Source organism: Rhinolophus hipposideros (genome assembly GCF_964194185.1).
Source record: "Rhinolophus hipposideros genome assembly, chromosome: 7".
Taxonomy (NCBI): Eukaryota; Metazoa; Chordata; class Mammalia; order Chiroptera; family Rhinolophidae; genus Rhinolophus; species Rhinolophus hipposideros.
Genome location: NC_138053.1, coordinates 84,774,581 through 84,788,840, shown reverse-complemented (window position 1 = coordinate 84,788,840; position 14,260 = coordinate 84,774,581). Strand labels below are relative to the sequence as shown.

At 32.2% G+C, this 14,260-nt stretch overlaps 1 protein-coding gene across 2 annotated transcripts in view; it reads right to left on the bottom strand.

The window, feature by feature from the left end:
• CDH10 (cadherin 10) overlaps positions 1 to 14,260 on the bottom strand; it is a 146,458-nt gene that overhangs the window by 86,403 nt on the left and 45,795 nt on the right. For both annotated transcript variants that reach the window (XM_081053547.1, XM_081053548.1), the window contains exon 2: positions 2,807 to 3,161. In XM_081053547.1, the coding sequence (XP_080909673.1) occupies positions 2,807 to 3,037 (231 nt within the window). In that variant the 5' untranslated portion in view covers positions 3,038 to 3,161. The remainder of the gene's footprint in view (positions 1 to 2,806; positions 3,162 to 14,260) is intronic.

Below are 14,260 nucleotides of genomic sequence, written 5' to 3'. Positions count from 1 at the left end.
TCAATTTTTCTCCCTCTTCATGCAACTGCTTTTCAGTCTTGACCTCTCTCCACCAGTATAATTCTCTCCACTGCTCCCATTCTGAGCTCCCAATAAATTTCACATTACAACGGGGTGTCTTATCACTATATTCCTACCGTGTTTCCCCAAAAATAAGACCTAGCCGGACAATCAGCTCTAATATGTATTTTGGAGCAAAACTTAATATAAGACCGGTTCTTATATTATGTTATATAAGACCTGGTCTTATATTATGGTAAAATGAGACCCAGTCTTATATTAATTTTTGCTCCAAAAGACACATTAGAGCTGATTGTCCTGTTAGGTCTTATTTTCGGGGAAACAGGGTATGTGTCTCGTATTACTCCTAAGTCTAAACTAACCTGAGACATTCAATTGATGTCACATGCCTAACATTAAAGGAAGTAAAAACTGGAAGTAAAATTTCTGAAAGAAGGAAGAATATGTAATGAATTCTTTATAAGTAATGTTGGAAAGAGCATCTGGGGGATTTTAATTTTTTTATACTTCATGAAGAAAATATATCTTAGCTTCAACTTATGTTCACTACAATGTATTTTTAGTGAAATAGTCTATATTGAATGTTGCCTTTTAGGCATATACAAATTTATATATTTATATGTAAAGTAAGGTTTTTCATTGTGTAAGTTAGTAATGCAACATAAATACTTAAAATATGTAATTAATACAAGTATATACTACAGATAAGGGACATTTTAAAATACATATTTCACATGTCATGACATGAACAAATGATAGAAATACAAAATGAAGTTGAAATATAAGCTAAAAATAGACAGTGTGTACATAAGTAGTAAACTCTGACCTACAGCAATTAATATAGTTCTGTTAATCTAATAATTCAGTACATACTGGTAGACACATTTCATAAATTCCTTATGCCTGTCCTCATTAAAGAATTTTTTGATTTGCTTTTATAGAGCAGAACAAGGAAAAATAAAATTTGAGTTGTATATCAACCTGCATGTAGCTGAAGTATTTACCAGCTTTAATGGTCCATAGTGATTTAAAATTCTAGACTAGTTTTCCCTATCAGAGAGCCACGTGGTGTTAGATGACTCTGGGAATTCAATTCAATACAAATCAGGTCAATTTAATCAACTAAATATTAAGCTCTTTTCGAAGAGCTAGAAACAAAGAGTGATATAAAGTTCCTGATTGCAAAGTGTTTGCATTCTTTGGGGAAAGAACAAATGAAAGCACATAAGAAGTAGCTTGACTATTATGAGAAAGTACATAATGTAAGAATAATTCAATTTACATGGATTTATTGAATTCTCATTAAGGACTAGATGAAGGAAAACAGATGCAAAGAAGCCACTAACCGCTATGTCCAGGAAGAACCAAAAGAAACTATTGATAGTTTTTATGGTTCAGGTTTCTATTATTATATTTTCATATGGTTGGTTTCAGAAACTAAAAGTTGCCTATTCCAACAACCATAAAATTCACCTTAACCCTCTGATCTTAGACATTCAATCAGATGAGGCCTGTCATAATTCCACTTCTGTGTGATTTCTGCTAATATTTTTTAGGTTGCTGTTTCTTTTCCTTCTCCTACTCAATATGATGTTTAATCTTTAATCATCTTTCCCAATTTGTGAGACACTTAAAAATCACTGAAGTAATTGGAACAAGAAAAAAAAGTACCAAAGTGTTTTAACAATCAATGAGCATGTATTCTCTCAAAAACAGTTTTTCTAACAATAACTTTTAACACACTCTGACTTATTTGAATGAAGCTATTAAGTTTAGGTTAATGTAAAAGTCACCAACACAGTAACGTTTCTATCATAATTCTATAGAGTTAACATGTGATGTATTAACATGTGATTATATCTGTTTTCCTTTTTTAGTGTGTTTAACCACTTTTTTCTTGACATATTTTCATAGACTGTTCATTAAAAAAAAAAAAAAGAACAAAACAAGAACTATACAATGAATTTTATTAAGACATACTCTAACCTAACCTTAATTAGATTCAGAAAGGGCCAAGAAAGATTATTGGAAATTAATACAATCCAATGCATAAAAGCATTTACTATTATAGTACTTGTATATCACACTTCTCATTCCATTTCCAACCACAACTAATTTTCCTTGCTAACTTTTATAACTGAAAGAATTATAACTCGTTTTTGTCCATATCATATTACAATAAAAAACTGCTTTTGCCTGCTTGTCTTCCTATTTATTTTTATTTTATATAAATGTATCCACTGTGGGACTTAAGAAAAATAAATAACACTCACATGGAATGGAATAAGTTTCACTCTGGAATAAGTTTTTTTTAAATAAATAAGCAATTATTTTTGTGCTTAGGTGATATGTTAATGACATTTACTTTCTCATTCTGTAGAATATTAAACAAATTTGAAACATCTTTTTTCTGCCTGAAGTCAACAGCAATGTGAACTATATATATAATGCAAGTAATTCATTCTTATTATATTGACATATTGTTTTCTCACTATCATTGATCTATAATTATAAATTCTAAAATTGCAATTTTTAGTACTTCTTTAATCCATGAGTTAGTGGACATAATTAATTCTAGTAAATTAATAACTACTCTTATCATACTATATTTACTTAATCCAGTTTTTCAAATTATACTTTGTATTCCATGAACAAAAATTGCTTTAGGAATATTTAGAGAATCAAATTTATAAGAATGATGGTCTTGATGACCTTCAAATAAATTGTTCTTACTGAGACATATAAGGAAAGAATGTAAATATTTACTATTTTCATACAGACTTACCTTGCCTACGTATTGATAATCAGATCCAGTATATTCCTCCAGTAAGAAGAATTGATTCCACATCCAACCACGTTTTTGACGATGCAGAATTTTGCCATCACTCCTAGGTACACGTGAGCCCAAAATTCTTTGCTGAGGCACAGGAGTCCTTTTGAACATTATCTCCGGAGAACAGAAATGTGGCAGACATACCCAGAATAGAAACAGTAGCAAAAAATGATATATTGTCATAGTTCACTTCTTGAAAATTCCCAACGTGGATGAAGACAAAGCAGTCCTTTCTATTGGGTTGAATTTTACTGTGTTTCAGCTGGTTTCCAACATTTCATCAATGTTTTGGTCATATTTCCAAAAGCTTCAAAGAAAAAAACAAATTAAAAAAAGGTCAATGGACAATATTATGAATGTGACCTGTCACTTTGAATTTAATGTGATGACGATTAATTAATAACAGCAACCAAAATATCTACTATTCTTCTTTTACATAATGATCAGTTTGGGGAAATATTACTTGTCTAGTAACATGTCTACAACTGAAGATAGATAATGGTAATTTCTTTCAACATTCTAAACAAGGGACACATAAAGCTTCTATTTCTTTTTTTTCTTTTGGCACTTCAACAGGTTTTAGGAAGTATAATTTCTATATAGAGTGGAGATGTAGTTAATTTTGCATGTTAATTTTTCCAGAGTAATTTAACATAAATTAAAACACTAAAAACAAAATGGCGATTTAAATAAGCTAAAGAAAACATGCATCTGGTGTGCAATGCAATGGTATTTAAATTATTCTTAAACAGCTGCACAGTTTCTTCAAATTCTTAATCCTGCTCAAAGGTAACATTAAAGCCAAAAACAAAACCAAAAAATAGGAGTGCTGTTGGCTGAAGGCCTCTCCTCTCTTCCCCTCAGATTGGTCTATGGAACACCTAGAGTTTCTTGAAATAGAAAAAAAAAAATCACTACTACAGCAAATTGATTTTTAATATAATTAATACTATTGTCTAGAAGGATTGAATTATGTTTCCAGCTGTACCTTTGATGTGTTTGGCAAATTTGTCGACTTCTAACCACACCCACTGCCACCCTGCAGGTCTAGAACTCCAAGATGCCCCAGACTGCTCTGCACCTCTCTTCCTAAACTTATTTTCTCAACAAACTATCCCCTGTAATCTTGTTAAAATGCAGGTTAGATCGTGTCACTTCACTGCAAAAAAATTTCAAACACTTTTCATGTCACTTTGATTAAAACCTGAAGTTTGACAAGGACCTACAATTCTGCATTTGGTCTCCTGACTGACTGCTGGTCACTTCTTCGGACCTCATGTTTTACTTCAGTCTCCCACCCCAAAATTGATTCCTCTCCAGCCAAAGTGTTGTTTTCACTTCACCTTGTAACACAAGTCATAAGCACCTCTTCTGAACCAGGACCTTTCTACGGTTCCATCTCTCTGGAATGCTTTTCTCTATAGATATCAATTTCAGTAGATCCCTTCCTTCCTTTAGGTATTTCTTGAAACCACCTCTACATGTCACATATATCAGTATACTACATGTGCTTTATTTATTTATTGTGTGTATATTCTGTCTACCTGCTATAAACCTATAATGGAAATTTTGCTCTTTTCTTTGCTATTATTTTCACAATATCTAGAACAGAATCTTGCATCTAGATGCTCAATAAACACATTGATTGAATGAATTAATGAATGAATTATAAGTTGATTCAAATATCTGAGTACCTTAATTCCTCTTGGAAACTATGCTAAGATTTATGTATGGATATACACGGTTTAAAATTGTAATTATTTAGTTTTATGCTTCATTTATGCTATTGTTAGCATATGTTTTATTTTAAATATTTGATTTTGTTTTGTTGTTGTTGTTGTTGCTTTCCGTTAGGCATGCATTTTATGTCAGGATATGATAAAACATTTGTTATAAAAGGTGGTTTAGGACCGAAAGGATTCAGATCCACTTCTCTAATATGGCAATGCATTCTAAGTAGTCCAGCACTGACATTTATGCTTTCATCCACAATGATTTGTAAGCAATCTCTTTACTTTTGTTGTTTTATTATTAAGAAGATTTAAAGGTTAATGCAAACATGCTTTAGAAATAAGATTAATGTTGAAGCAGTATTTCTCTTGAGTGTATTAAATGACAGGGAAGCTCTCCAAAGCCTGTGAAGCATGCAACAGGACAGATGTAAACTGTATTAAAATACATCATGTAATGCTATACTTGGAGTATAGAAATTATCTGATGCATAAAATGGTTTTACATCACAAAACACTGACTTTACAGAAACACGAATTGATTAAATTATAAGTAATGGGAACATTTGCCAAAATTATGTTTGTCTTTTAAAATGCCTTTTCAAGACATTTTAGATGTTTGTTTGTTTTGTTTTTTGTTTTTTTTTCCAGAAACACTACTAAAAATTGGGGGAGAGTTTGTGTAATTCAGGTTTTCTGCTCAATACTATAAGCGCTTTAAAACTTATTGAAGCAATAGTCACTTTTATTTCAACTCTCTTTTTTCATTTTAAAAATATTTGTCAGCAACTATATGTTATAAATGTGATAATTTTCAGTACAATTCTACCATTACCTATTCTTTTAGAACCTTAAGCACCAATATTTTGGAGAACGAGTAGGTGGATATTGCATCTGTAAAAGTTGTTAGTAAATAATTAGAGTTGCACATATGCCTGAGTTTTTTTCATTATTGTTCTTGTTTTTATTATATTTAATGATACATTTACTGAAGGATCTATAGCAAAATGCATTATTTCACACTGGTTGAAGATCATTAAAATACAGTCAAAACATTTTTACATAAATATTATTCGATAAAACCATTTCAAACAGTGGTGCGATTAAATAAAAATAAGAAAAGCAAAAGTTTTCAATTTTGATTAATTTTTTTTTCATTAATAGATTGGGCCCAACGTAATATCAAAAACATTTTCTCTTATGTTTTCTTTTAGAATTTCTGTTGTCTTAGTTCTTACATTTAGGTCTATGGTCCATTTTGAATCAACCTGGGTATATGGAGCAAGACATGAAGGCAAGTCCTTTGTTTTGTTTATGAATATCCAACTGATCCAGCATCAGCATCCTTTCTCTACTGAAGTGCCTTTGCACCTTTGTCAAAAATCTCAGGTTTTATATATTAATCTATTTTTCTATATTTATACCAGCATTGTGTGTTTATTACTGCAATTTATAAGTCTTGAAATTGGATAATGTTAGTCCTCCAAATTTGCTCTTCTTCAAAAAAACAAATTGTTATTTTAGGTCTTTTGCATTTTCCATTTAATTTTTATAATTACCTTGTAATTTATATATAAAAGCCTGTGGGGATTTTGATTGGTATTCCATGAATCTTTAGATGAATTTTGGGGAAACAGACATCACAGCAACCTTGACCCATGAACCTTGTATATCTCTACATTAATAAGTTCTTCTAAGTAACATTTTATAGATTTCAGTATACAGGTTTTGCTGAACTCTTTTTGGATTCATAAGAGATGGGAAGACTCAGGGCAAACTACTGCTTCCAAGATTGGAGAGACAGACAGGGGGATAGAGAGAAGCATGGCTTATGATGAGCAGAAACTCATGAGCAGAAACCACCCCAGAATCAGTAATGGGGTGGGAAACCTGAACTGGAATTGACAAACTGCTGGAGTCTCAGTGCACACAACTCTGAAAATTAATAACTCCAGGGGGACCCCAGTCAGATTGCAATTCAATATTGTGAGATTTATCTGCAGGAGCTCGACCTGGTTTCCACAGTAAATATCTGAGAAAAATTCCCTTATGCTTCTGACAAGGGGAGGGGAGAGGAAACATTTTGAAATACTTCTGTTCTTAACAAGAGAAATACCTCTGATCACTCTGTTCTTAACAAGGCCTGCCCTCAAAAGAAACTAGTTACCAGAGTCTAACTGACCTGGGGAAAGGGAAACATCTAATCCAGCCAGCGCTCTTTACCATCCTGTCCCAAGTAAGGAAGGAGAAAAATTGAGAAATCCCTGTGAGGTTCACAGTGTAGAGGCGTGAGCTCACTGAGAAACACTGGTACTGATCGTGGGTTATAGGACACTGCCTCCATCGCCACACCTAACCCTCACATTACTAAGGACTGTTACGGCAGTAACATTTCCCAGTACATCATGTCTGGCTATCAAGGGGGAAAAGAAATACAAGGCTTACAGAAAGGTGAAAAGCACAGATGAGGAGACAGAGTAAGCATGAGAATCAGACATGGCAGAGACATTGAAATTATCAGACTGGGAATTTAAAACAACTATGACAAAAGTGGTAAGCGTTCTAATGAATAAAATAGGACAGCATGCAAGAACAGATGGGCCATGTAAACAGAGAAATGGATGTCCTAAGAAAGAACTAAAAATAAAGCTAGAAGTAAAAAAACAACATAACAGAAATAAAGAATGCCTCTGACAGGCTCATTAGTAGACTGGGCGTGGCTATGGCTATGTAAAGAGTCTATAAGTGATAGCATATATTGATAGAATCCTCAAAAACCTATACATTCAATCTTATATAGTATTAGTCTAAACCCACAGACTGTGCAACAGCAAGAGTGAACCCTAAGATAAACTATGTATTTAGGTGATTATGACGTCAATGCAGGTTCACCCTTGCTAAAAACAAACAAATAAACAAATTAATTAATTAATTAATTAAAAAGTACTACAATGTTTCCCCCAGAATAAGACCTAGCCGGAAAATCAGTTCTAATGTGTCTTTTGGAACAAAAATTAATATAGGATTATATTAATATATATATTAATTATATTGTATTTATATATAATAATAGTAAAGTTTTCCTTATTTTACTTATAGTAAAATAACACTGGGTCTTATATAACATAATATAATGTAATATAATATAATATAATATAATATACTATAATATAATATAATACCGAGTCACATATAAGAGAAGACCTGGTCTTATATTAACTTTTGCTCCAAAAGATGCATTAGAGCTGATGGTGTGGCTAGGTCTTACTTTCAGAGAAAGACAGTACTGTGATCAGTGATGTTGATAATGGGAGAAACTACGCATACATAGGGGCAGTAGGTATATGGGGAAACTCTGTACCTTCTGAATTTCTTGGAAACTTGAAACTGCTACAGAAAAGTGAACAACTGACAAACACAAAAAAACAAAATAAAATAAAAATAGGAAATTGCGTGAAACACACAAATAATTTGCCCAACATTTATTCTTCCTAGGTATGGTCAATGTAGCTACAAGCCTATTAATTAGCCTTTTCGAAACACTGTACCTTCATTATAAATATCACAAATAATCATTCTTCTAGTGTCTTGACTCAAAATACTGAATAGCTTTGATACTTTCATTTAGTCAGTACATCTCTTATATTGTCAGTTAATATATTCCTTGCTTTTGTTTTTTTTCCTACATGATTTTCAGATCTTTTTCTTTTCCTGGACTTCATTTCATGGAAAAGAGTATACAATGTCTACTAACACGTTTTCTTAACCTTAATCTTTCTTATTTAAAATATAACCTACAGGGTATTAGATAAATTAATTTTCCAAAGCCCACTTCATCAAGACCCAAATCAATTAAAATTTTTAGACATGTCTACTCCTGGGAAGATAATATCTGAACTTTTAGTTTATTGCAATATCTGAAATGAGATGATTTTTTTTTAAAAATTCTACATTATATCCAATTCTTTATTTAATTTCAAGCCTGACATGTAACTTCTTATGTGTATAAACTACTCTCCCATTAATATATCATTCAAATTATGTCTAAGTGATTATACTTTATTAAATTTTCCTCACTAGTGAATAGTACATTGTTATATACATATAGGTCTATCAGTAAACATTTATTGAATTCAGGAATTAGTATGTTTAGAAAAGAATCTTTCTAAATAGGCTTGACTATTAATGGTGAACAATAAAAGCTCAATTTTAGAGTGTGAAAATATTATGTAAGGGAGATGTACTTGTTTAAAATTTCAAACAGAGTTAAAGTTAGAAGGACTCAAGTGGGTTGAGACCACAGTACAGACCACTATCTCTTGGAATGAAAATGCAAAAAATTAATGAAATTTTATGTCATTTCCAGTTAATAAATTTCATTTTCAAGAAATCCTTTTAAAAGCACATTTCCTTATTATAAGTCTCAAAAATAATTCAGTATGATTACACAAAGTTTAAGAATTATTAAACCATCCATTAGCATTCTGCTTTCCATAATTCCTTTAGACCAGTGTTTCTCAAACTCTGATATACATTCACATCTCCAGGGGCTCTTGTTAAATATCTATAGTTTGTGATCAAAAACTATGGTGAATATTTAAATAAAAACAAAAATATTACAGTAAAAGACACATTGCCATTAACCCCCCTCAAAATAATTATCCTCACTTCAAACACACTTATCCCATCATTCTTGCCACTTTCTGAAGTAGTTCTGGAAGTCCTCTTTCATGAGTGTCTTTACTTCATCCTCCATCATGACAATGCTCTGTGTTATGTATCACACATTGCTTTTGGTACAGCAATTTCTGTCAAATAAAATCATTACAGTGTGTCCTCATCCACCTTATTCACCAGATCTGGCACTGTGTGACTTCTGGCTCTTCTCCAAAATCAATGACCATGAAAGGAAAATGTTTTGAATAGATTCAGTACATTAAGGCAGCCATGACAGTGCAACTAAAGACACTCACAAAAGAGGACTTCCAGAACTGCTTCAGAAAGTGGCAAGAAAGATGGGACAACTGTGTTCAAAGTGAGAGGGAGTATTTTGGGGGGAATTATTGGCAATTTGTCTTTTACTGTAATTTTTTTTATTTATTTATTTAAACATTCACCATATTTTGTGATCACTCCTATGTTCTAATTCAGCAAGTCTGGCGTGGGGTACAGATTCTGCATTTCTAACAAACTCCCTGTAATGCCAATGAGGCTTGACCACAAATTCTGAAGAGCAAAGCTGTAGACCTCTAAACCTAAAATAATCTTCAGAATGTTTTACAACTTTTTCTGTTTAGTACCTCACAGCTCAGGTATGTAGACTAATATACTGATGGGAAAATAAAATATAAGGTGACTACTGTGGGAAGATCAGAACATTATTTCTAAATAATCAGTCTTTTTCCAGAATTTTCTTTTTTTTTTTCAACCAGAAGAATCCATCTGATTCGAGTCAGTCCACACTACAGCAATTATTCTCCTGACTATACAACAAACTGCATTTTCCGTTACATGTACATTTTAATGCATTTGTCTCACTGAATCTTATTTTATTTTTACAATTACAGAGATTTCATTGTTCTTCTGAAATACTTATCACAACCATTTTTTCCCATAAGGTACTAATTTTATTACATAGGATGCCAAGACCAATCATAGAATATAATATAATAGGCATTTTGGCACATCTGAGTTATTAATTAAGTCTCCACACATCACAGGTGATCAATTAAGCTGCAATCCACCCTTGGTTAATAAAAGGAATTACTCATTCTTCAGTCAGTTGATTATGTTGATTAAGATCTTAATGTACCAAAGCTTTTTTCTTTAATTTTACCATTTATTATAGTAATAGAAAATGCTAACGATTATTGAGACCAAACTTAAGCCTCTATGGATGAACAATTTTAATCCTTTTAGAGTTTCACAGTACCAATACAGTCTAATGAAATTTCAACAGTAAGAAATAAAGGTACATTTTTCTGGTGTGTTTATACAATTAAAATGAACCAGTGAATACTAAATACTTTCTTTTATGTGGTGATACCATTTTATACATCCAGTGTAAAGAACTATGTGAGATAATTGAATCAAAGCATTACACTAAGGACTCAAATAATGTGAGTCCATATGCTTGATCATATTTTCCAGGAGTTCATTATACATTACCTACTGTGCTCTAATGTGACAGAAAATATATAATTCTATATTTAATATTTATCACTCCATTTTAAGTATGAATTTGCATATGAATCTGTTTAGACTTGAAAGCAGGGTCTTATGTCATGCGTTCAAAGTTACTAATATGGGGATTTGCATAAAATATTCAATAAATATTTTTAATTTGATTGAACACTGTAATTCATTCTGAAATACTTCTATGAGAAGGAAATTTGTTTCCTTCTCCTAAGAAAACACAACATCATGTCAAGGATCATTTACACCACTTTTTGCTTATTCCCTATTTATATACAACATCACAGAACTCACACAAGATGTCAAATAGGCAATCAACACATCACAGCTGAATGAAATAGCAACACAAAAGTTTGCTAATTTCAGATAAGTTATCACGTATTGCTTAGAATGGTTACCAATGTAGAGAGAATTCCACGAACCTCTGATCCTTACTCTTCTTCTCAGATTAAAATTCCCCTTCAAACAAAACAATTTGATATGAATTTTATTTTCCAGGAATGTGACCTGTACACAAACCAGTAATATATTTCTCCAGTTATACTATGTGGTAACATCATAATAATTTGCAAAAATAATTAACATCATGATAATTTGCAAAACCAAATATGACCCATATAAATTTGGGGTGGTGGGGGGATAAACATATGGCAAGGATAAAGAGAAGCATTAGTAAGTGAGACACATAACTTGGTGTGGCCATTTTCTCCAAAATTCCTGCTAATAGGCTAAAAAAATGGCACCCAAGTGTTCTTGCTACTTTCTCAGCAGCTTTTTTAAACTTCAGTGGTGAATGCGACAGTCCCAGATGTAACTTGATCCACGATCAAGTTGGCCGTGCTAATACACCTGTGACATTACACCTGCGATTCCTGGAAGTCGCATTCTACTGTGGCTAGGATTTATTTCATTATGTGGAAATTGGTAGCAAGAATACTCTCAGTAAGAACACTCTCCTAACTCAAAGATGTTAAGGTAAAAGCCATCTGGTACCCAATTTTCTTTGATCCAGGACTTGAACTACTTCTGAAAATCAATGAAGAGATGGGGAAAGAGAGCTTGGAAGTTTTATTAGCATTAGGTTGGTGCAAAAGTAATTGTGGTTTTTGCAATCATTTGTAACCTTTTAAAATGCCATTATTTTTGCACCAACCTAATAATCCCTACCCCAGATGGGTATCATTCCACATTTAATGCATTATTAGAACAGTAAGAAAAAAAATCCCATAGCTGAAAGAAAGAACCCCTTAAAGATAATTTCCAAAGTTATTCTAATGAATACCTTCTGTGCATATACTAATAAATGGTATGTAAACAATCACTATATACTTTAGAGTGGTCTGCTATGTGAATGTGTAGAACATGCACTAAATTACGATTAACTGTATTGCAAAATGTGTTGCTGCTGTTATACCTGTAAGACTAATATACATGACACTCATTTGTAGAAAAAAAATAGTCAAGGTATAAACATGTAGATATATTATTGGCCATTACAAATCTACTTAAAATTATGAATATAGTTATATTCATGAGAATAAACACAGTGATCATAAGAGAGATCTTAGTGTCATGCATTTGCGATGGTCAAGCTTAAATAAAAGCAGAAAATTTTATCAGCACCATTTTTTAATTCTAATTATGCTTCAATATTTGCACAATACTAAAAAGTCCATTTGTAGATAGCCTATCTTATCTCTATGTGGAGGCCTATTACCTAAAAAAGGATTAACTCCTAAAATACTTTAGTATCTGCAGCTGAAATGTAAAATTAGAATATCGTTGTGTTAGTTAAATTTCATCTTTTTGAGAGATAAAGGGATTAGATTGTAATTTACTTTCTACTTTTCATAATACTTTGGCTCAGTGCTAAATAGTACTTTCATCCAAATTTTCAACTAAACTAAAAAGGTAAATCAAGGCTTATTTCTTTATTTTTTAATATTTATTTATTTTAACTCTGAAAGGTATCAGTACCTAAGTATAGACTCTAGACTAAAACATGCTATTAGTTTTATAAATACTTGGAGAATTAGGGTAAATTATAATGACGCACCCCAACGAACTAGTTGTGCATCGTTGTATGTGTGTGACTTTTCTTTCACACATCTCAGTGGAGTGGATTTAGCATTTTCATTTTATAAATGGGATCAATGAGGCTCAGAATTGTTCTTTCAGCAATATTTATGGAATATCGCATTTTGCTATATGGAAGTGAACAATACTGAGTGAGTCTCAACACCTAAGAATTGACAGTGTGAACTGCAAAAAGAGCATCTAATGCTCTTAATAGGTGGCCTAAGAAAACTTTTGGGAGGAAATCATGCCCCAGATAACACACAAGTAAGAGGATCCATTGTGTGTGTGTGTGTGTGTGTTGTATGCAAATAAGTGAAGGAGTTAAACTGAGGTCTGGCTACACAGCAGGATAGAATTGTGTTCCTTGAGTTGGAATAATGGATCATGACCATGTAATGAGCGTGGAAAAGAATGTGCAAAGCGGAAGGGGGTAGAGCATATGCATTGGCAAAAAGAAATAATTTCATTTTTATTGAATAACACAATCTAAGATGACGAAGCTCAAACCTAAATTTAGGTCCAGATCTGTTAAAAGATGGAGCCCAAATTGTTTAATCCTTCAGTCACAATTTTTTGTCTTAGCCAGGGCTGTGTTGTAACTTTCATGGGCCCTAGGCAGTTTGCCTTCGTGGGCTTATATTTTGCAATTCCATTCACATAAAAACACATATATTATTGTTATATATCAAAGTGTTATCTTTGACCTAAAAGATCATTTTTCCCCTCTAATTTTTAAAGACATTAACACACTTTCCCTAAAAGTATTGAAGGTCCAAGCTCTGTGCCTACTCTGCCTAATGGAGGAATTGGCCCTGCCCTTAGCAGCAAGCATATTATCAAGTACTTTTGAACTTAGCTTCAGAAATAAACTTTTTGTCCTGCTACTTCATCTGACAGATAAGAAAACAGTCTCAAGAGTAATAGTATATGTTGTGCTCAGTCTCAAAATGTTACTGTCATAACTACCGTGTTCCCCCGAGAATGAGACCTAGCTGGACCATCACCTCTAATGAGTCTTTTGGAGCAAAAATTAATATAAAACCCAGTCTTATATGATATTATATAAGACCCGATATGATATTATATTATATTTTAGTATATTATATTATACTATACTATATTATATTATACCTGCTCTTATATTAAAATAAGACCTGCTCTTATATTAAAATAAGACCAGCTCTTATATTAATTTTTGCTCCAAAAGACACATTAGAGCTGATGGTGCAACTAGGTCTTATTTTCGGGGAAACATGGTAGAAATATAACTCAGGTCACCAGATTCCCCTTGTACTGTTCTGAAATGTCCTATATAATTTAACAATGAATCAATGTTATTATGATTAAAACATACACTTCAATGCTCTTATCTAGAAGACATACTTATGAGCTTCCAGTTTGC